Below are 23,298 nucleotides of genomic sequence, written 5' to 3'. Positions count from 1 at the left end.
TTGTGTAGCTTACAAACCTCTCTACCAAATTTCAAATGGCTATATTCTATTTTAGATGAATCTTAGCTTCCAAAGATTTTTGAAACAACCACCTTAATCAGGAATTTCTTGATACTAAAACTTTCCAAAGTCATAATCATCTTGGGAAATCTCATTTAACAGCTCCTAAAATCTTATTATTTTTTGCATGTCTTTATCCCATCTATCAAGCATTTGTTTTATCTGAACTAGAATGAATTGCCTGAACTATATTCAAGACAACACTGGTTGAATTTCTTATTACTTCTTCCTGGGTGGCTTTTTGATGACAATTTCTTATAATGACTCATTAATTTGAAGGTTGCTTGGCTTTGGTTGAGGTCCTCAGTGTATTTTTATCCAGGAAACTTAACTGCCACAATGAATTCCATAAATATTTTCAAGGAACCTAGCTACATGTCCCTAGCCTAGAAGTCTAGTTGAAGATTTAGAGTATTTGGGAATGAAAAGATTGTGAAAAATATTGCTTCATCAGCTACTTCATTTGTTAGGCTCTCAAGATGACTTGTGTTATAGCATGGGTTGTTGATAGAGTCATGATTTTGCGTGAGATAGACTAATTCTCATTACCTTGTGCAAGAGCCCATTATAAAAATCTATTCCTTTTGATTCCTTATTTCCTGCCCTATACTTGGCACCAAGGAAACAGCAGTAGATAAGACACAATCACACCTTCATGGGACTTGCAGTATAGGGTTGGAAAAAGATATTAAACGAATACTTCATTGCAACTGTGAAATAAAGTATGGTGAAAGAATCACCAAATGATAGGGGCCAGAGGTGTGTGGGGAGTGGAAGATTCATAAAAAGCAGAGTTTTCCTGAGGAAGTCACTTTTAAGCTGAGAAGTGAAGGATTGGAGTTTCCAGGCAGACAAGGAAGGAAAAACATTCTACAGAAGGGAACAGCAGGTGCAAAAACCTGATGGTAGAGAAGAGCTCTGGGAGAACTGGAAAAGAAAGCAGAGTAGCTGGAGTAGATTGGGTTGGGGGAGAGTAGGCTTCATTATTCTGAACCTTATAGAAAATGTAAGGGTTGGAGCTTTTTCCTAAGAGTGCATGGAAGCTGTTAAGAACAGAGAAGTGGTGTGACTGGATTTATGTTTTTGTTTATGCAGTCTTCCCTGCTCTGTGAAGAGCGGGTCAAATAAAAGTAAGAATAAATGTAGAGAGGCCCATTAAGAGGCTATCCGAGGAGCCAAAAAAGAGATGATTGAATTAAGAGGTCTCGTTATAAATGTAACTAGAATTATGCCAGTTTGTAAAGACTGTAGAGTCAGACATATCTTCTATAGGGAACATTTCAATGAATTAGAGTTTATCTTGGTGGAATTTAAGCTCTAGGAAGAGTCTTTGAGCATTAGGAAGCCCTCTTGGGTAAAGCTCTGAGCTACAGTAATGCCCGGGTTGTATCTTGGGCTCTCCACCTGGAGTCCTCTTCCACTTTCATTTCTAGTTTTCATTAAATTTTTAATAAAGCTTTTTTCCCCCTCTCTGCTATTTTTAATGATCTTTGAGCAATAGTTTTCAGCTTTTTTCATTACCAGTTATCTCTTTCCATTTTCACCTATAAACCTCATTTTTGAAAGACAGCGAAAGGAAAAGTTCTCATTTCCTCAAGCAATTTGATATATAGAAATATGAATCAAGACTTCCAACAACTATGAGAGGACTAATATTTCTACTCTAAAGTAGCATAATCTCAACAAATTCCAACCGTTCCATGGAAGCAGCCACTAAATACTTCCTTATACAAACAACCACATCTATAGTCCTTATAATAGGTATTCTCTCTAACAGTCTATTCTCCACACAGTGAACTATAATAAATACTGTTAATCAGTTTTCATCTACCATGGCCAGACTTTCTGAAAATTTGAACGTGTATGTGGACCTTTGTGGTATCTTGGACTTTTATATTGGCAACCCCTGTTTAGAAGTTCTATAGAAACTCCTGAGTTACTGCTGGTGTTACTGAGTGAGGCAGAACCTACCACACTAAGGTCCAGACTCAGGTAACTTGGATCTTTTAATTTAGTATAATAATAAATGTGGCCAGGCGTGGTGGTTCACACTTGTAATCCCAGCACTTTGGGAGGCCGAAGCGGGTGGGTCATCTGAGGTCAGTAGTTCGAGACAAGCCTGGCCAACATGATGAAAACCTGTCTTTACTAAAAATATAAAAAATTAGCCGGGCGTGGTGGTGGGTGCCTGTAATCCCAGCTACTCAGGGGGCTGAGGCAGGAGAATCGTTTGTTTGTACCCGGGAGGCGGAGGTTGCAGTGAGCCAAGATTGCATTACTGCACTCCAACCTGGGCAACAAGAATGAAACTCTGTCCCAAAATAATAATAATAATAATAATAATAATAATAATAAATGCTACTGACATTTTATTCTGAAAAGTAGATTTAAAAACAGTGGTTGTCATTGGAATTGAAAAATAAAATGAATTTTATAGATGATCTAAATTTCTGTTTTTGAATCTGTTCAACAATGACTAGTTTCTAGGAGGAACTGGACATTTGTAGAATGGTTCTGGGTGATGATTTTTTTAAGTTGTAGTTATAAAACAGTGAACTCAAAAGAAATATATACATTTGCATTGAAAGCTTCGAGTCCTTCAAGACAGCATTTATTCATATGTACCATAATTGGGGGGGGGGGGTGTGTGTGTGTGTGCATGCATGATTGGAAAGTGGTGATCCTGGTATTCTTTTTGGAGAACATGAAATTGTCACTTAAAACATAATACTGAATCTTACTACTTTAGATTTCACCAACTCGGAATTTTGTAGTGGTCAGTCTATAAAGTTTGCCTTTATTTTGGACGGGAGAAATAGTAAATAGTTTAAAATTTCATGTAAAATAATGTAGATATTAATATAGTTCCTAATCGGAACTCATAAACACATGTTCATTCATTGTCTGCCACCCCTTAGAATCTGATGACAGTACACTTAAGACTTGTGAACAGCTGAGCCTGGAAAATATTCCCATTTAACAAGATTATCATTGCTATATGATGGATTATTTTTAGAATTAACACCAATAGTATAAAAAATATTTGCTGCATTTTTTAACCACATCATTTTTGCAAATATTTGCCATTTTTTCATTCTTACATCAGATTATATCAGTTTGCAAATGAAACGTAGGGCTGACTAGATAATTCCTTTCTAGCAGAATCCAAATTTCTGTAACCGGTTATTTTTTTCCTGCATGGAATGTTTTCGGCTTTGAAAATAGAGTGTGAATTCCTTAGATTGTTTGCCTTCTTAACCGTACAGTAATTGTATAGAATCTGTTTTGTTTCCAGTACTACAATTGGCTAGGTTCCTATTTGTTATTTTTATATTGGGTTCCAAATTTTGGTTCCTGTATCTGGCAAACATTTTAAAACTCTGATACTATTAAACTTAGTAAGATTTTATTAACAAAGTTTCAGTTTACATTCCTATCTTTAGATATGCTTTTATTTCCATACAAATGAGTATGTATAATGTTTGTATGTATAATATAATTAACACGCAGAAGAATATTTGTAGTTTGGTGTCAATTTGTAGAACAAAGGTGCTGACGAACAAAGTGTTACCAATTTTGCAGAGAAAGAGAATTTAAACACTTAATCTGTTAAGATGGTGTTAACCTGAAGAGGCAATTCACATTACAGGATAGAGTTTATTCCAAGCTGTTAGATAAACCTGAAGAGCATCTTAATGATTTTAATGTTTTCTATGTTTTTAATTTTTTTGGCATATTAGGAGTGCTGAGAAGAGACTACATATGTGTTTGTGCTGTCCTGTGCTGTACAGTGGCTCTATCCTTCACTGTTGATAAATACTAATGTATTTATTAGCTTCCTAGATACTGTGTAGGTCACAAAATAATTATGCTATATTTTAATGTTTTGTATTCATTTTTTAGTGTATGGAGATTTAGATAAGGAGTTTGATTTGATCCAGTTAACCATGTGTAGCTTATAGCCTGTTTGACTACATAGTTTATTGCTTAGGCAACTGAGCTATGCTTTATATCATCCATAGGAAAGCATTAATTATTTTCATCTGAGAAAATTTTTTCCGGGCTTCTACTGTGGACTCTGCTTTCGTAGATGACATTGTTATATTCTTAAGAGAAACATAAGGTTTAGTGTCCACTCTCAGTAGGTAAAAGGAGAGAAGAGGTAAAATACCTAGTATAGTGTCTGGTACTTAGTAAATGTTAATTGGCTCTGAATCACTATAAATTATGTTGTACTATACTATATATGTAAATTTCTCTTAACAGAATTGCAGATGCTAAAAAATCAATGCCAGATTCCTATAATAGAAGCAAGGAATTAGTCTTAGGACCACACAATAATATTGTCAGGAGAATTTAGCAGAAGACCAGGCTTATCCTACAGCCTTTAGCACTTGAACAGAGTCATATATCTACGATGCAAGGCTATTGACAAGATGAGAACTATGAAAGCAAGACCACATATTGTTTAAGGCTCTGGGAAATTGGTTATTTAAATAATTTTAGATCACATAAGAGAGAAGAATGAATGGGTGTACATTTTCTTGTTTCAGCCTATATTTTCTTATTTCTAGTAAATAATACAGTAACTTAGGAGTAGTACTTCTGTGCTTTCTTTTTTGAGATGGAGTCTTGCTCCGTCACCCGGGCTGTAGTACAGTGGCACGATCTCAGCTCACTGCAGCCTCCACCTCCCGGGTTCAAGCGATTCTCCTGCCTCAGCCTCCCAAGTAGCTGGGACTACAGGCACACGCCACCATGCCCGGCTAATTTTTTGTAGTTTTTTTGGTAGAGACGGGGTTTCACCGTGTTAGCCAGGATGATCTCGATCTCCTGACCTCGTGATCTGCCTGCCTCGGCCTCCCAAAGTGCTGGGATTACAGGCATGAGCCACCGTGCCTGGCCACTTTCTTGAGTTAGAATAAATATAGGCACTTGAGTTCAACTGTGCAAAAATGTTTACAGCAAATATAGTTGGCATTATACCAACTATATTGTGGTAAGTGATGGCTACTGACACTACTGAGGGTCTTTTTCAATTCAAGAACACAAAACAGTATTAATTGAAGGAAAATCTAAATAAATATATTTTGCAACCCTACAATCTCAGAAATAGCCAACACTGTCAATCAAAAATATTTCTATGATAGTAACCAATGTGCTGATATTTTTTGATTCATTTGTTAACATAAAATATATTTTCATGGTATTATATATGGGTCAACATAAGATTTCAAGTTTAAATATTTCATGCAACAGTTACAAAGTTCTCTAGCCTTTGCAGTTATTATGTCTTGAAAATGTTTTTAATTGTACTTTATTTTTTTTAAATGTATATATCAGTTACGGCAGATAATATAGCTAACTAAGTTTGCAACTGTCTTAAGAAATCTGATGTTGGTGTTTTCAGAAAACCTGATGTTCCTCAGGCTGTTATTGATTATTGGCTTGCCTTCACATTTGTATTCTCTCCTGCTCTTTCTCACAATCACATTATCCTGCCTTCAGAGCCCCATCTGAGATCTGCCTGCTCTGGACAGCCCTCTAGGTTTAGGGAAGGCAGGTAATGGGGAAGGATAGAAACTCTTTTTATAGATACTATGGTTACACTTCCTTTGGGTTAAACTCTACTGTGAAGACTAGTGTATATTCAACACTGAAGATGCTCTTTTGGGGGCTATACAGAAAAAGAGGGAATGCCAGTTTGCTTCAGCAGAATCCCTGAGGGCATTCTGTTTACTACTGCCATCGCTGTTATCTACAACACCCAAATGAAGTGTACCATATGTGTGATACTTTGTGCAGTAATGTGTTATAGTCATTTGTATGTATTGTTTGATTAAAATTACCAGAATAAAATTCTATGCAGAGGCTGTCAGTTTAAAACGTAGCAAATACCAGGCATGGTGGCTCACACATGTCTTCTCAACAGTTTGGGAGGTTGACGTGGGAGGATTGCTTGAGGCTGGGAGTTCCAGACCAGAAAGGTAGTGAGACCCCCATCTTTACCAACAATTTAAAAAATTAGTTGGGTGTGGGGGCACATGCCTGTAGTTTTAGCTACTTGGGAGGCTGAGGTGGAGGATTGCTTGAGACCAGGAACTTGAGGCTGCAGTGAGCTAGGATCATGCCACTGCACTCTAGCCTGGGTGACAGAGCAAGGAAAAAGAAATGTAAATTATATACTGCCCGGTACTTTGAACATATCACTGATTTTTTTAGTATTATAGGACATATTAAAGTGGATCCAGCAAGATAAGTGTTTTCTCAGTATTTATTATAATCTAAGCACTTCACATGTAATAAGTTCATCTTTTAAGTTGCTCAGTCCAGAAACTTTAGTGTATCTTTGACTCCTCTCTTTTTCTCAAGCTTCATATTCAGCTGCCAGTTCTTCGAATATATATGTACATGTACCAGAATCTGACTACATCTTAACAGCTCTACTACTACCACTCTATTTCAGGTTCCAACTTTTACCTCAATTACGGCAATAAATTTCTTACCTTTGTTTTTGCTGTGTTTCCCCTTCAATCTACTCTGAATTCAGTGGTCAGTATGATCTTATTAAAGTGAAAGTTTCATCTCAGTCTACCAACTATCCTTATCTCCAAGATGCTCTAGCATTCAGCTTCCCATTACTCATCTGACTTCATCTTTTACTTGTCTACTGTGGCCTCAAACATGCTGAGCACATTTCCATACAGGGCCTTTGATTCCCACTGCCTATTCTCAGATTCAAATACCTCACACCTCACTCCCTCACCAATTTTAAGAGTTTTACTTAAATGTCATCTTCACAGTGATGCCTGATCTGACCACTGTACTTAAAATTGTAACTCCCTAACTTTTTAAAACTTCCTTGTTCTCATTATTTTTCTAAAGTACAATACACATTCTAACACAGTATTTTTTTCTTCCTAACATTGTCTTTTACCTCCCCGCACCCCACCCAGAGGTATACTCCCTATACGAAGGAATTTTTGTCTGGTTGTTCTTTGTTTTATCTCTGGTGCCTAGAATGACACCTGGTCATAACACATGCTTATTAAATATATGCTGAATGAATAAATGAACAAACTGCCATCCCTGGCTCTTTTACTAGGCTTTATTTCACCCATCAATACAGATATGCTACATATGAAAGGACATTGTTATTCTATGATAGTTTATTTTTGTTTTATAACAGTCTTATTAAGTTATAATTCACACACCATACAATTCCCTTATTTAAAATATACAATTCAGGGGGTTTGGCCAAGGTGACCAACTAAAAACAGCTAGTGTGTGCCACCTTCATGGAAAGAAATAGAAGGGGCAAGTAAATATAGCACTTCAACTGGAACACCTAGGTACACAAACTGGGATTCATCAAGAAAACAACTCTACTCACAGAGAATGGAAAAAAGCAAAGCAGGACAACCACCCACTCAGGAACGACACAGGGCCAGAGGAGCCTCCCCCACCCAGGGAAGTGGTGCTGGAAAATCCGAGGTGACTGGGGACCAGAGCAGGCCCCTAGTTTACTGGAGTAGTCATGGAAAAGTGGCCAGACTGTTTCTTACATGGGTCTCCACTCCCATATCTCCTCACTGGGCAAATCCTCCAGGCTTGGGTTTCCAGCCTCCCTTCACTGGGACTTTGGAGCCAGTAGCAGCTCTGCAGCAACCTGGGACAGAGCTCCCACTGGGAGGGTGGTGTTTCCATCTTTTCTGCCTTGCAACCCTCACCTTTGCTGTTTCCAGGCTCTGGAGAGTCCATGGGACTGAAGGCTGGTCTGAACCCCCAGCACAGTACCCATCTCACCGAAAAGTGGTCAGACGGTTCTCCATGTAGATCCTGGTCCTCACTTCTCCTCACTGGACAGGGCTGCCTGACCTGGGACTCCAGCACAACCACTGTGCCCCCACCTGACCACTTCAATTAGAGGCAGCCCAGCAGTTAAAGGAACACCCACACAGAGAGATGAGAAAGAACTAACACAAGAACTTCAGCAATTCAAATGGCCAGAGTGTCTTATGTCCTCCTAACGATTGCACTAGTTCACCAATGAGGGTTCTTAACCAGGCTGAGTTGGCTGAAATGACAGAAATAGAATTCAGAATATGCACAGGAATGAAGAGCATCGAGATTCAGGAGAATGGCAAAACCCAATTCAAGGAAACTAAGAATTAACAATAAAACAATACAGGAGCTGGCAGATAAAATAGCCAGTGCAAAAAAGAATCTAACTGACCTGATAGAGCTGAAAAACACACTACAAGAATTTCACAACCCAATTGCAAGTATTAACAGCAGAATAGACCAAGCTGAGGAAAGAATCTTGGAACTTGAAGACTGGCTCTCTGAAATAAGAGAGTCAGACAAAAGTAAAGAAAAAAAGAATGAAAAGGAATGAATAAAACCTCTAAGAAATAAGGGATTATATAAAGAAGCCAAATCTGCAAATCATTGATATCCCTGAATTGGATGGGGAGAAAGCAAACAACTTGGAAAACATATTTCAGGATATCATCTATGAAAATTTCCCCAGCCTCGCTAGAGAGGCCAACAGTCAAATTCAGGAAATACAGAGAACCCCTGCAAGATTCTACACAAGGTCTCCCCAAGACACATAATCATCAAGTTTTCCAATGTCTAAATAAAAGAATGTTAAAGGCAGCTAGAGAGAAAGGGCAGGTCACCAACAAAGGGAACCCCATCAGGCTAGCAACAGACCTCTCAGCTGAAACCCTGCAAACTGGAAGAGATTGGGGACCTATATTTGACATTCTTAAAGGAAAAAAATCTTCAAGAATTTCATAACCAGCCAAACTAAGCTTCCTTAGCAAAGGAGAAATAAGATTCTTGTCAGATAAGCAAATGCTAAGCGAGTTCATTACCACCAGACCCACCTTTCAAGACATCTTGAAGCTAGCACTAAATATGGAAAAGAAAAACCATTAAAACACCACTAGGAAAATACACTCAAGTACACACACCAGTGACACTATAAAGGAACCACACAAACAAGCCAGCATGATAATCAGCTAACAACACAATGACAGGATCATATGCACACATATCAATACTAACCTTGAATGTAAATAGCCTAAATGCCCTATTTAAAAAGGCATAGAGTGGCATGCTGAATAAAAAAGCAAGACCCAATGATACGCCATCTTCAGGAACCCATCTCACATGCAATGACATACATAGGCTCAAAATAAAGGGATGGAGGAAAATCTAACAAGCAAACGGAAATCAGAAAAATGCAGGCATTGCAACCCTAATTTCAGACAAAACAGACTTTAAACGAACAAAGCTCAAAAAAGACAAGGGCATTACATAATGTAAAGCATTCAATTCAACAAGAATACCTAACTATTCTAAATATATATGCACTCAACACAGGAGCACCCAGATTCATAAAGCAAGTTCTTAGAAACCTAAAAAGAGACTTAGGCTCCCACACAATAATAGTGGGAGACTTTAACACTCCACTGACAGTATTAGGCAGATCATCTAAGCAGAAAATTAACAAAGATATTCAGGACCTAAACTCAACACTGGACCAAATGTGTCTGATAGACCTCTACAGAACTCTCCATCCAAAGACAATAGAAAATACATTCTTCTGATCGCCACATGACACATACTCTAAAAATGACCACATAATCAGACATAAAGCAATCAGCAGATGCAAAAGAACCAAAACCATACCAGACACACTCTCAGACCACAGTGCAATAAAAATAGAAATCAAAACTAAAAAAAATGGCTCAAAACCATGCAATTACATGGAAATGCTCCAGAATAACTTTGGAGTAAATAATGAAATTAAGGCAAAAATCAAGAAGTTCTTTGAAACTAAATGAGAACAAAGATACAACATTCCAGAATCTCTGGGATGCAGCTAAGGCATTGTTACAAGAGAAATTTATAGCACTAAATGCCCACATCAAAAAGATCTCAAATTAACCTAACATCACAACTAAAAGAACTAGAAAAGTAAGAGCAAACCAACCCTAAAGCTAGCAGAATATGTATAACCAAAATCAGAGCTCAACCTGAAGGACAGTGAGATGCAGAAAAACATTCAAAAGGTCAACAAATCAAGGAGTTGGTTTTTTGAAAAAAATTAGTGACAGGCCACTAGCTAGATTAATAAAGAAGAGAGAAGGGCCAAGAGCGGTAGCTCATGCCTGAAATCCCAGCACTTTGGAGGCCAAGGTGGGTGGATCACTTGAGGTCAGGAGTTGGTAATGAGCCTGGCTGACATGATGAAACCCCATCTCTACTAAAAATACCAAAAAAAAAAAAAAAAAAATTAGCTCGGCATGGTGGCGTGTGCCTGTAATCCCAGCTACCCGAGAGGCGGAGGTTGCAGTGAGCCAAGATCACACCACTGCACTGCACTCCAGCCTGGGCAACAGAGCAAGACTCCATCTCAAGAAAAAAACAAAATTACTAGCATTTCCATACACCAAAAACAGTCAAGCCAAGAGCCAAATCAAGAACACAATCCCATTCACAATTGCCACAAAAAGAATAAAATACCTAGGAATGCGGCTAACTGGGGAGGTGAATGATCTCTACAACAGGAATTACAAAACACAGCTCAAACAAATCAGAGATGACACAAACAAATGGAAAAACATGCCATGCTCATGAACTGGAGGAATCATTATCATAAAAATGGCCATTCTGCCCAAAGTGATTTACAGATTCAGTGAAATTGTTATCAAACTTCCAATGACATTCTTCACAGAACTAGAAAAAACTACTTTAGAATTCATATGGAAACAAAAAGCAGCCCAAATAGCCAAGGCAATCTTAAACAAAAAGAAAAAAGCTGGAGGAATCATATTACCTGACTTCAAACTGTACTGCAGGGCTACAATAACCAAAACAGCATGGTACTGGTGCAGAAATAGGTGCATAGACCAATAGAACAGAATAGAGAGCACAGAAATAAGGCCACATATCTGCAACCACCTGATCTTTGACAAAGTTAACAAAAATAAACAATGTAGAAAGGACTGCCTATTTAATAAATGGTGCTGGGATAACTGGCTAGCCATATGCAGAAGATTGAAGCTGGACCCCTTCCTTATACCATATCCAAAAATCAACTCAAGATAGATTAAACACTTAAATGTAAATCTCAAAACTATAAAAACCCTGGAAGACAATGTAGGCAATAGCATTCTGGTCATAGGAACTGTCAAAGATTTCATGATGAAGACACCAAAAGCAATCACAGCAAAAGCAAAAATTGACAAATAGGATCTAATTAAAATTAAGAGCTCTGTACAGCAAAAGAAACTATCAACAGAGTAAAGAGACAACCTACAGAATGGGGAGAAAATATTTGCAAAGTGTGGATCTGGCAAAGATCTGATATCCAACATCGATAAGGAACTTAAACAAGTTTACAAGAAAAAAGAAACGTTAAAAAGCAGGTAAAGAACATGAGCAGACACTTTTCCAAAGAAGACACATATGTGGCCAATAAGCATAAGAAAAAAAGCTCAATATCATTGATCTTTAGAGAAATACAAATCAAAACCACAATGAGATACCATCTCATACCAGTCAGAATGGCTATTATTAAAAAGTAAAAAAATAACATGCTAATGAGGCTGTGGAGAAAAGGGAACACTTAAACGCTGTTGGTGGGAGTGTAAGTTCAACCATTGTGGAAACCAGTGGTGATTGCTCAGAGTGCTAAAAGCAGGGCCACCATTTGACCTAGTAACCCCATTACTGGGTATATACCCAAAAGATTATAAATTGCACTCATATTGTTCATTGCAGCAGTATTTACAATAGCAAAGACATGGAGTCAACCTAAATGTCCATTAATGGTAGACTGGATAAAGAAAATGTGGTACATATACACTATGGAATACTATGCAGTCATAAAAAAGAATGAGATTATGCCCTTTGCAGGGACATGGATGGAACTGGAGGCCATTAACCTCACAGGAAGAGAAAACCAAATACCACATGTTCTTACTTTTAAGTGGCAGTTAAATGTAACACATGGACACATAAAGGGGAACAATTGACACTGAGGCCTACTGGAGGGTGGGAGGAGGGAGAGGAACAGAAACAATAACTGTGGGATGCTAACTAGGCTTAGTACCTAGGTGATAAAAGATACAGCAAACCCCCATGACACAAGTTTACCTATATAACAATCCTGCGCATATACCCTTGAACCTAAAATAAAGTTAAAAGGAAAACTACCTGTTGGGTACTATGTTCACTCTCTTGGTGGTGGGGTCTGTACCCCAAACCTCAGCACCATGCAGTATACCTATGTAACAAACCTACACATGTACCCCGTATCTAAAATAAAAGTTGAAATTAAATAATAAAATATCTGTATATACAATTCGTTGATTTTTCAGTGTAGAGTTGTACAGTTATCACCATAGTCAATTTTAGAACATATTTATCACCCCAAAGGAAATTCCTTAGTTAGTAGCAGTTATTCCCCATTTCTCTCCTCTTAACCCCCTACAGTCCTAGGAAACCACGAATCTACTTTTTATTGCTATAGATTTGCCTATTCGAAATATTTCATATAAATGTATCACATAGTATGTGGTCTTTTGTGACTAGCTTCTTTCACTTAGCATATTTTCAACGTTTATCCATGTTGTAGCATGAATCAGTACTTCATTTCTTTTTATGGCCAAATAATATTCCATTGTATGTATATACACCCCATTTTGTTTATCCATCCATTCATCAGTTGATGAACTTTTGTGTACAAATGTTGGTGGGGACATAGGTTTTTAATTCTCTTGGGCATATACCTGGTAGTGAGATTTCTGGGTCATATGCTAACTCTTTGTTTAATATTTTAAGGAACTGCCAAACCATTTTCCAAAACAGTTGCACCATTTTACAATTTTACTAGTACTGCATAAAGACTCCAGTTTCTCCACATTTTTGCCAGTGCTTGTTATGTCTTTTTTATTTTCGCCATCCTAATGAGTGTATGGTGGTGTCTCACTGTGATTTTAATTTGCATTTCCCTGATGGCTAATGATGCTGAGCATCTTTTTGTGTGCCTGTTGGCCATTTGTATATCTTCTTTGGAGAAATGTCTGTTCATATCCATTGTCTTTTTTAAATTGGTTCCTTTGTCTTTTTAATGCCACATAATAATATTCTTTATGTATTCTGGATATTAGATACATCTGTTTTCATTGATATATCATTTGTAAATGTTTTCTCCCATTCTGTGTGCTATCTTTCTCTTTCTTAATGGTGTCCTGTGAAGTACAAAAGTTTTTAATCTTGATGAACTTCAATTTATTTTTATTTGTTTTCTTGTGCTTTTGGTGTTTTATCTAAGAAATCACTGCTTAATCCAGAGTTGTGATTTTCTCATATATTTTTTTCTAAAAGTTTTATAGTTTCAGCTCTTAAGTTTAGATCCACTTTATTTTGTATGTGGTGTGAGGTACGGGTCCAATTCATTTGTTTGTTTGGTGGATATCCAGTTGTCTCAGCATCATTTGTCTAAAAGATAATTCTTCCCCCCATTGAATTGTCTAGGCACCCTTGCTGAAACTCAGTTGACTATAAATTTGAGGGTTTATTTCTAGATTTTCAATTCTGTTCCTTTGATTATGATGACTTATACATTGCTATCAGAAATCTCTGGGGCAGATGGATTTTTTTGGAGCTAGGCTGTGTTCTTAGCTGGGAGCATTGTAGTAATGACAATTTTCTGGAAGGCTGTTTACTTGGGAAAAGCTTTTAAGAAAGACATTCTAAAGCTTCTTAATTGCCTGCTTTATTTGATGTTGTTTTCTTTGCCTTTGTAGAGTTGTAAAGGTCAAAGTGTGTACTTAAGGCTTTCTTTATCTTCAGTCTTCTTGGCTCTCCTTGTAGCTGTCCATTTTGAATTCTTATTTTTCTCCTTGAGAGCTCTTTTGAACTTCCATGGAATTTGAGAGCAACTTTAGTGAGTTGCACATTTGCATGGCATAGTTTTGGAGTCTCAGCACTGCATGGACTTACAACCAAAGCCCTGTTCTGATCAAATAATCCATAGTTGACCAGATTTCTGGGATGTGGCTGGAAGATAATGGGGCCAGCTGGCAGTCTTCTTGTGGTTTAAGTGCCATATTGGACCACACAGTACCTTTCATCCCAGGCTATTAATCTTAGAAATTCAACTTCTAATCTTAGAAGTCAGAAATTTTTTTGGTGGAGCAGAAAGTGGAAAATTGATTCTTGTTGATGCTGGGCAAAGATTGACAGGAATAACTAGAGAACTGGTAATTCAATTTGCCTTCTCTTCTGGTTGGTCAACTGGGTGGTAGTGAGCCCCTATTTAGGCATCTATCCTATTAAATTCCTAAAGCACAGATTTAGCTTAACTGTCATTCAAATGCCTGTGGTTTATAAATATTAATTTATACACTTGCCTTGAAAATACCCCTTTCTTACTGGTACAACACAGTTATTAAGCTCTAGTTCAAGACACATTTTAGTTGAATAGTAAACACAAAATTTCTTCAGAATTATGGAATAAAATGATCGATTATCATATGCTTGCTGTGGTAACCATTAATTTAACAAATATTTACATACTGTTCAGTGTGCTAGGAGCTATCTCCATCAAGGGTATATTGGCTACCCTTGACACAGTTCTTTAATCAAGCATTTATATGTAAAATCACTTACTTTTGTGATTGCCTTGGGGTCTTCTTCCAGGTTTTCTTCCCTGCAGGTTAGTAAATAACTGGACTTAGCCAAACATGCTAATGATCAGAAACTTTTATTCATCCATTGATTCAATAAATAAGTCTCCTGTATACCATATGCTGTTATTGATACTGGAAATACAAAGGTGAGGACAAACAGCCTCAGGCTCTGTCCGGGGACTAGGCTTTATAGAGTGATTTTGCTTATAACTCTATAATTACATCAACAAGTCAGGCTTACATATTAACATAACACATTACCTTTGACAACACAGAATAGTCATCTGTTTATTAAAACAAACAAAACTTAAGTGCCTACTGTGTGCTAAAGGAATTTGACTTGTGAAGCTGAGGGACAGCTTCTGTGAGGAAGTGGCAGTGAAGCTGAGCTCTTAGAGAGGAATAGCTAGGCTAAGTAGTAGTGGGAAAGCCTTACAAGTCAAGAGAGCAGCTTGTGCCAGGGGACCAAAACAAGACTGGAGCGGCGAGAAGCCAAGGCAGGTACACACAAGACTGCAGAGTAAGACAAGGCCAGCACTTCAAGACTCTGTAGGCTGTGTTGAAGGCTTTGCTGTCTAACCTAAGAGAAGGAAGCCACTGAGATGGTATTTTGTTTTTGTTTTGTTTTTTGTTTTTTTTTTTAACCAAAGCCACTTTTTACATAGCCTATGAACTTGGTCTTAATTAGAGGCAGATTAGCTCTTGCTCAGCTGTATTGGTTTCTAGGCAGAAAATGTTAAATTTTAGAAGTTTTGTTTCTTTAGAGCAATGCTACTCCAACTTCCGTGTGCTTAAGAAATTACTGAGAGGACTTGTTAAAACAGATTTTTGGGCACCACCGCCAGAGATTCTGTAAGTCTGGATGGAGTTCAAGAATTTGAATTTCTACTAAATTTCCAGAAGATGCTGATGCACCAGTCCTGTCTCTGGACCAGATTTTAATTAGCAGTTATTAATAGTTAGAGCCATAAAATTAACTCACTTTCTTTGTCATTGTTTTCCTTATGTGCAAACAGCAAAGGATCATTTTTAGTTATATAATAACCAAGAAATATTTGTGTGTGTGGGTAGCTGTATTTTACAGAAACCACTTTAAAGCTATAAATTTTACTTATCTATGCATGTTCTAAATATATATATATATAAATACACATATACATATATGTGTGTATATGGTATGTGACTTCCTGAGGTGATGTAGTAAACAGTATTGAGGGGACATTGCTCCAAAAATCAAGAAACTTAATATCAGAAAGAAATTGTGATTAACAAAAGTTGGTAAAGTTTTTAGTACCACTTTGACAGTGCCATTGAGATTTTTGAAAATTAGAGTAGTACAGTTTGGGATTCTGAGACACTTGGAGTTTCAGCAAAGTAATCCTGTATATTAATGGAATCAGTTTTTTATTTTTGTTTTTCTAGATCTAATTACTTGTTTGGACACTGCATCCAATTTTTTGGAACCTGAGTTCAGGTATGATTATATTTGTGACTTTTTTTTTTTTTTTTTTTTTTGCTTAAATGTTACTTTTCATTCACTTCTTCATTTTCATTCTGTATACTCTTAGGGTTAATGTATATTGTGTGATACATATCATTGTTCCGAGACTTCAATAAATTAGAGCTTACTTAAAGCATAAAGCCATTTAGTTGCATGTTTACATTTTGCTTTTATTGTAGCATTTAGATCTGCAAAATGAAAGTATCATTTTAATATGCTTTGAAAGTAGAACTAGTTGCTTTTCAAAATCTAGCAAAACTGCTAGTAAAAGTTGAAAAGGTATTTATCTTTTTTCAAAAAATTGAAAGAGCATGGTTTTGGCTGTTATAGAATTCTGCAGTGTTGTTACTCAAGTACCATTTCTACTATTTCTCTTCTTTATGCCTTTGTCCCTTGCCTAGACAACTTCTAATCGAGTTCTTATTTCTGTTTGCTGGCTGCCATTCACACTGCTGCCAAGTTGTTTTCAAAATACATATCTGATCATTTCCCTGCTTAAAAATCTTGAGAAACTACTTATTATGATAAATAACAGTTGTCCAGATTTCCTTAACCTGGTCTTCTCGTTCTTTCAAAGCAGTCCTCAGGCCATTTTTCCAGTCTCATCTTGTGTTCTCCATATTGAAATGACTCTGAGTTATTTACAGTGCTCTGAGCTCACACAGCTTTTACCAGGAACCACTTGCCTCCTCTCTGCTTGGCAGATCATTCTCATCTTTCAAGAGCCATCTTACTAACTTTTCCGAACTTACTACCACTTCCCCCCAAGAACCTTAATTTTGTCTTCAAGAATGGTTCTGTGTGGGAAGGGTGCCCTCTTCAGCATTTGAGGGGGACGTTAGCTGGGGTAACCCTAGCATCAGTGTATGGTAGACAGCCCCGGCAGAGGGTCAGCTGCGCTCGCGCCACTCTCCAGCTCCATGATCTGCCACAACAAATCCAAGCTCCCATTATCCCTGTCCGGGGCTGCTGTACTATCGCCTAATGGTGTCCCAGCCTCCACTCATGATTCCTTGCTATCTCTTTTCTTCCCAGGAGCCAGAATAATCTTTTTTAAAAATACTAATCAGATTATGTATGTAAGCTGCCAAAATCCTTTACTGGCTTCCTATTTTTACTTAGAAATATATTCCATACTCTTCACCATAGCCCACAAGGCTCCTGCATTACCTGCCCGTCTGTCCAGTCTTCTCTCTAACTAACCTTAGTTTTGCTCTCTGGCACCTACTTGCACTGCCGTCCCCACTTCCAGACACACACTAGGCCATCCTGCCTCATGCTGTGCTCATCCCTCTGACTAATGTGCATTTCCCACCACTTGTTCTAGTGACACCCCTTAGCTCACTGCTGAGGCTTCACTTCCTAAGAGCCCCATCCTGCCACCCCCGTTCCCTGACTGGGGGTGGTACAGAGTCCTGCATAAGAGCATGGACTCCAGAGCCCATTTGCTACCTGCTAACTGTGTGAATGGGCATACATTTCCTTAATTTCCCTGTTTCCTAAAATGAGGACAACACTAGCATCTCCTCCATAGAGTTCTTATATGGATTACCTAAAGCACTTAGGGTGCTACCTGGCAATTCATTAAGTTTACTGAATTACTGTGTTACTTGTATTAAGTTAGATTTCTTCCGGTTATTTCAGCGTGACTTTTCTTCATAGCAGAATCAAAATCAATTATTTGTGTAAGTATTGGTTTAATGTCTTCTACCACTGGAATATAAACTCAGTGAGGACAGGGGCAATATTTGTCTGTTTGACTTTTGTAAACCCAGTACCTAGTACTGCCCTACACTCAACAGACAGCATAATAGACACTCAAATAAATGTGTTGGGTGGATGGGTAGCAGCGTGAATGAATGCACCTCTTTTAATACAGCTTAGATTGGATCAATAGAGGGTTGGTAAAATGTATTATGGCATATCCAGAGAATAGAATATCATTTAGCTCTTAAATTTGATGAGTAGGTTTTATAGTAGAAACATGTCTACCATTCATTATGAAATAAAATAATCAAGGCAGTATGTAATAAGACAAAAAATGTTTCAAATGTGTGAGTAAAGACATATATATATGGATGGAAGAAAGTCTGAAAGGGCTTTTTAGAACTGATGGTCCTGGCCGGGCACAGTCATTCACACCTGAAATCCCAGCAGTTTGGGAGGCCGAGGTGGGCGGATCACCTGAGGTCAGGAGTTTGAGACCAGCCTGGCCAACATGGTGAAACCCCATCTCTACTAAAAATACAAAAATTAGCCCGGTGTGGTGGTATGCATCTGTAATCCCAGCTACTCGGGAGGCTGAGGCAGGAAAATCTCTGAGACCCAGGAGACAGAGGTTGCAGTGAGCCAAGAAGGTGCCATTGCACTCCAGCCTGGGCGACAAGAGTGAAACTCCGTGTCAAAAAAAAGAACTGGTGGGTCTTTGAGGGTAGTGAAATTATGGTATTCACCTTGAACTGAAAAATGTGTCTGTGATATTTTTGGGGGGTTGCTTTTTTCCCTGTAAAATACAGCATTATGTAACCTTTTGCTTGTTTTCATTTCTCAGTAAGTACTGCCCAGCTGGTTGTCTGCTTCCTTTTGCTGAGATATCTGGAACAATTCCTCATGGATATAGAGATGTAAGCCAGATATAAACTTATTTGAAAATTGTGATATAACTTTATTTTTTTAGAACTCCAGAGTAGTTAGAGGTGTGTTAATCATATATCCTTATCTTTTACCTTGTTAAGACATTTTTTAATAATATGTGTTTTATTCTTTTTCGTCTGCTAAAACTGTTGTGTTACAGTACCAATAATCTATTTTTGTTTATGAAGTTTATGAAGAAACTGCCCAGATTAACTGATTTCTCAGGAAGTAGAGTGTCTTGTTTATGAATTATTAAGAGAAAATTAAAAATGAATCTTTTCTTTTCCCTTCCTTAAGTCCTCGCCATTGTGCATGGCTGGTGTGCATGCAGGAGTAGTGTCAAACACGTTGGGCGGCCAAATCAGTGTTGTAATTAGTAAAGGTATCCCCTATTATGAAAGTTCTTTGGCTAACAACGTCACATCTGTGGTGTAAGTATATATGCAATTTAAAAAATATATGCTATATATAATTAGCATTCTGGGTAGCATTGGGCTAAGAACTAGCTAGATCTCAGCAGTATCACTGTTAATGGTGTTCATGAAAGAACATTTAGGCAGTAAGCACTCAAATTAGTGTGCTCAGTGTCTGTTTTTTTGTTTTGTTTTGTTTGAGACAGAGTTTCGCTCTCATTGCCCAGGCTGGAGTGCAGTGGCGTGATCTCGGCTCACTGCAACCTCTGCATTCTGGTTTCAAGCGATTCTCCAGTCTCAGCCTCCCAAGTAGCTGGGATTACAGGTGTGTGGCACCACGCCTGGCTAACTTTTGTATTTTTAGTAGAGGCGGGGTTTCACCATGTTGGCCAGGCTGGTCTCGAACTCCTGACCTCGTGATCCACCCGCCTCGGCCACCGAAAGTGCTGGGATTACAGGCGTGACCCACCGTGCCCAGCCAGTGTCTGCCTATTTTGAAGAGTACAGGTGGTGGTGTACTACTTTAGCTTATTGTTCTTCAAAAATGTAGTCATTTGGAAGAGTAATGTGTTTCTTCTTTCTTTTCTAAGTGTTAAAAAAAAGTCTACATAAGAGTCTAGAAGTTTGTTGCCAAATCCTTATTTATTTTACAGATTGAAAGGCTTAACTACTGTGTTCCTTATAGCACATGGGGATTCAAGATAATTGAAATACTTTAAATATAAATTTAAATTTGACATAAAGTGTTACATCATAAGCATTATTGTGAATCTTCCTTTCATTCTAAGAGAATGTTTTGAGGATGTATTTTCATGGTAACTATAGTGTTCTACTGTTTTATAAAACGTAGGGTAGGCATCAAAAGCAAGAGAAGTTGAAACATTAAATAGAAATGCAGTGTTAGCAATCTGTTTTTATAAATCTTGTCTCTTAGATATGCTCAGTCTTTCAGACAACACTAAGCCTAATTGAAACCAGCTTTTCTTCAGAGGTCCTAGGCCAATTTTCATTCAGAAGACACAAGCATCATCCATATCCAGATTGGTATACAACAGGATTCAGCAGATTTGTTCTGTAAAGATCCAGCTAATAAATATTTTAGGCTTTACAGGCCACATGTCTCTGCAGCTTATTCTTTTTTTGTTTTATTTACAGCTCTTTATTCTTAACTCACTGCCCATACAAAACAGGCCATGCATGGGCAGTCATTTGCCCATCCCTGGTATAGATTCAACTACCTTCCCTTCTTTTTTTTTTTTCTAGATTATTTTATGCAGACCCTTTCATTCCTTTACCATGTTGTACCTTTAGAAAGATTTAGTGTTTGTGAATTCTCTCTTTCATACTTTAAAAAAGAAAACAGGGATAAATTGCATCCTCTTGTAATGGTTTGTATGTTGGACTAAAGGCAGGAGTGTACACTGAAACTTCTGCCATGAGATGTTGATTTCTCCTAAAAAAAAAAAAAAATGAAAAATAAATCTATTAGGACGCAACTTTTCTCATGTTTATCCGAAAAAACTTGAGCCTCATTCTCTGAGAATTAGACCTTTTAGTGTATTTTCATCAAAAGCATTTGCCACAGAAAAGTGTTAAGAATCCATTTATTTCATGAAATAAAGTAGTGAGAGATTGACAGTAAACAATGAGTAAATACATATGAAAAAGAAGTACATATTAAAGATTACATAGAGAACTTTTGCACAATCACATATGAAACTGGGTGCTAGATACTGGTAGAGAAAGCTGTTTATGCTGATTTCAGAAGTTGTCCTGCTTAGAAATGAGACTTTTTCCCTAGGAACAATATTAGTTGTCTAATTTTTAGCCACACAGTCTTCTTGGTTCTTTTATTGGGTGGGGGGAACCAAATCAAAAGAAAATGTTTGGGGCAATCATGTGTTATGTGAGTATCACCAAAAAAAACCCTTCTCTCTTTCAGGGGACACTTATCTACAAGTCTTTTTACATTTAAGACAAGTGGTAAGCCTTTTATGGACTTTATAATTTTTTATTTATATAATTAATATTTTTTGAACACTGTTAGGCACTGTGTCAGTTGCTGATTTATTGTACTTTCTCACGTAGTTGTCTTAATAACACTATGAGGTAAGATAGTTATCTAATAATATAATGAATAGAGCAAATTGAAGGTTTTATATTTATAGAGAAATGGTCATGTAAGCAAGGAAGGTTCCTTAAGAAAGATGACTTTTGAACTTGTCTGAAGAAGTAATCAATTCGTTCAACAGAAAATACTTACTGAGTGCCTTCTCTTTATGTGCCAGGCATTGCTCTGGTTCGAGTGATAGAGTAAAGTGAACAAACTCCTGCCTTCCTGGAGCTTACATTCTAGTAGTGAGAGATTGATGATAAGCAATGAATAAATTACTGTTTATAATGTACTGTTTACAATATGATAAAAGATGCAGGAAAATAAAGAAGGAGGACTGGATTGAAGTTGGGAAGGGCCTTCCTCCCAGGGAAGACCTCAGGGAGAATGCAACATAGGCCAAAAACCTGAAGGAGGTAAAGGAGTGAGTTACTCAGTTATTTGGGAAGAGTGTCCCAGGGAGAAGATAATGTATCTCCATTAAACTAACAGTCATGCTTGTAAATGAGCATGTTTGTAGGTTTCCTAATGATACACAAAGACATATGCCCAAGAAACACTTGCCTAGTTTTGAAATTTCTCTGTTACAGTGTATTATTAGTGCAGTGTATGTTAATTAAAGATGGAATAGAAAGTTTTCAGTGAGCAGGTCTACATGCATTTTGAAATTATACCTGGAAACCAAATTTAGTCTTTTCTTTGTTTCAGGATGTTATGGAACACTGGGGATGGAGTCTGGTGTGATCGCGGATCCTCAAATAACAGCATCATCTGTGCTGGAGTGGACTGACCACACAGGGCAAGAGAACAGTTGGAAACCCAAAAAAGCCAGGCTGAAAAAACCTGGACCGCCTTGGGCTGCTTTTGCCACTGATGAATACCAGTGGTTACAAATAGATTTGAATAGGGAAAAGAAAATAACAGGTTAAGAGACAAAAATTTTCTAGAGCAATTTGTAGCACTTATTTGAAAAACTAGTAACATCTAAGATTTTCAGAGAAAATTAAGGCATTAAAATTGTAATTATATGGTTTTATATTTTCTTCACTGATGTTAATACTACTAGAGACACATTTTATGAAACATGGCAGAGAAAAGGAGTTATTTGTGTTGGTCAGGGTTCTCTAAAAGGACACAACTGATAGGACAGATGTATATATAAAGGGGAGTTTATTAAGGTGTATTGACTCACATGATCACAAAGTGAAGTCCCACAGTAGGCCATCTGCAAGCTGAGGAGCAAGGAAGCCATTCCGAGTCCCAAAACCTCAAAAGTAGGAAAGCCGACAGTGCAGCTTTTAGTCTATGGTCAAAGGTCCAGAAGTCCCAAAGCTAAGAACTTGGAGTCTGATGTTCAAGGGCAGGAAGCATCCAGCATGGGAGAAAGATGTAGGCTGGGAGACTTAAGCTAGTTTAGTCTTTTCACGTTTTCTTCTGCCAGTTTTTATTCTGGCCGTGCTGATGCAGATTAAATGGTGCCGACCCAGATTGAGGGTGGGTCCGCCTTTCCTAGTCCACTGACTGAAATGTTAGTCTCCTCTAGCAACACCCTCACAGACACACCCAGGAACAATACTTTTCATCCTTCAATCAAGTTGACACTCAGTATTAACCATCACAGTATTTAATTCGTAATAGCTTTTTGTTTCCATTGTAATGAGACTCTTTTCTAAGGTAGTGTTTCAGTAAAGTGGTCTTGAGACATCTAAAATAACGGTCTCTTACAGTCATTAAGAGAAATTTATGTTAAAGGAGTCCATTTTAAATGATGAGATCATTAATTTTCCACATGTGGAGAGTATAAATTTAATTTAGGGGAACTTAGCAAATGGTCAGAATAATTGGATGGGATTGGTTTAATTT

General features: G+C 37.6%; 1 protein-coding gene across 1 annotated transcript in view; it reads left to right on the top strand.

Annotated features, from left to right (window-relative positions):
- DCBLD2 (discoidin, CUB and LCCL domain containing 2) overlaps positions 1-23,298 on the top strand; it is a 100,227-nt gene that overhangs the window by 54,957 nt on the left and 21,972 nt on the right. Inside the window, exons 4-8 of the mRNA XM_001141399.8 lie at positions 16,197-16,248; positions 18,827-18,899; positions 19,207-19,340; positions 21,265-21,305; positions 22,144-22,359. Of these exons, the coding sequence (XP_001141399.4) occupies positions 16,197-16,248; positions 18,827-18,899; positions 19,207-19,340; positions 21,265-21,305; positions 22,144-22,359 (516 nt within the window). The remainder of the gene's footprint in view (positions 1-16,196; positions 16,249-18,826; positions 18,900-19,206; positions 19,341-21,264; positions 21,306-22,143; positions 22,360-23,298) is intronic.

This window comes from Pan troglodytes, chromosome 2 (assembly GCF_028858775.2).
Source record: "Pan troglodytes isolate AG18354 chromosome 2, NHGRI_mPanTro3-v2.0_pri, whole genome shotgun sequence".
In the NCBI taxonomy this organism is placed as follows: Eukaryota; Metazoa; Chordata; class Mammalia; order Primates; family Hominidae; genus Pan; species Pan troglodytes.
This window is presented reverse-complemented; position numbering and strand designations above follow the sequence as displayed.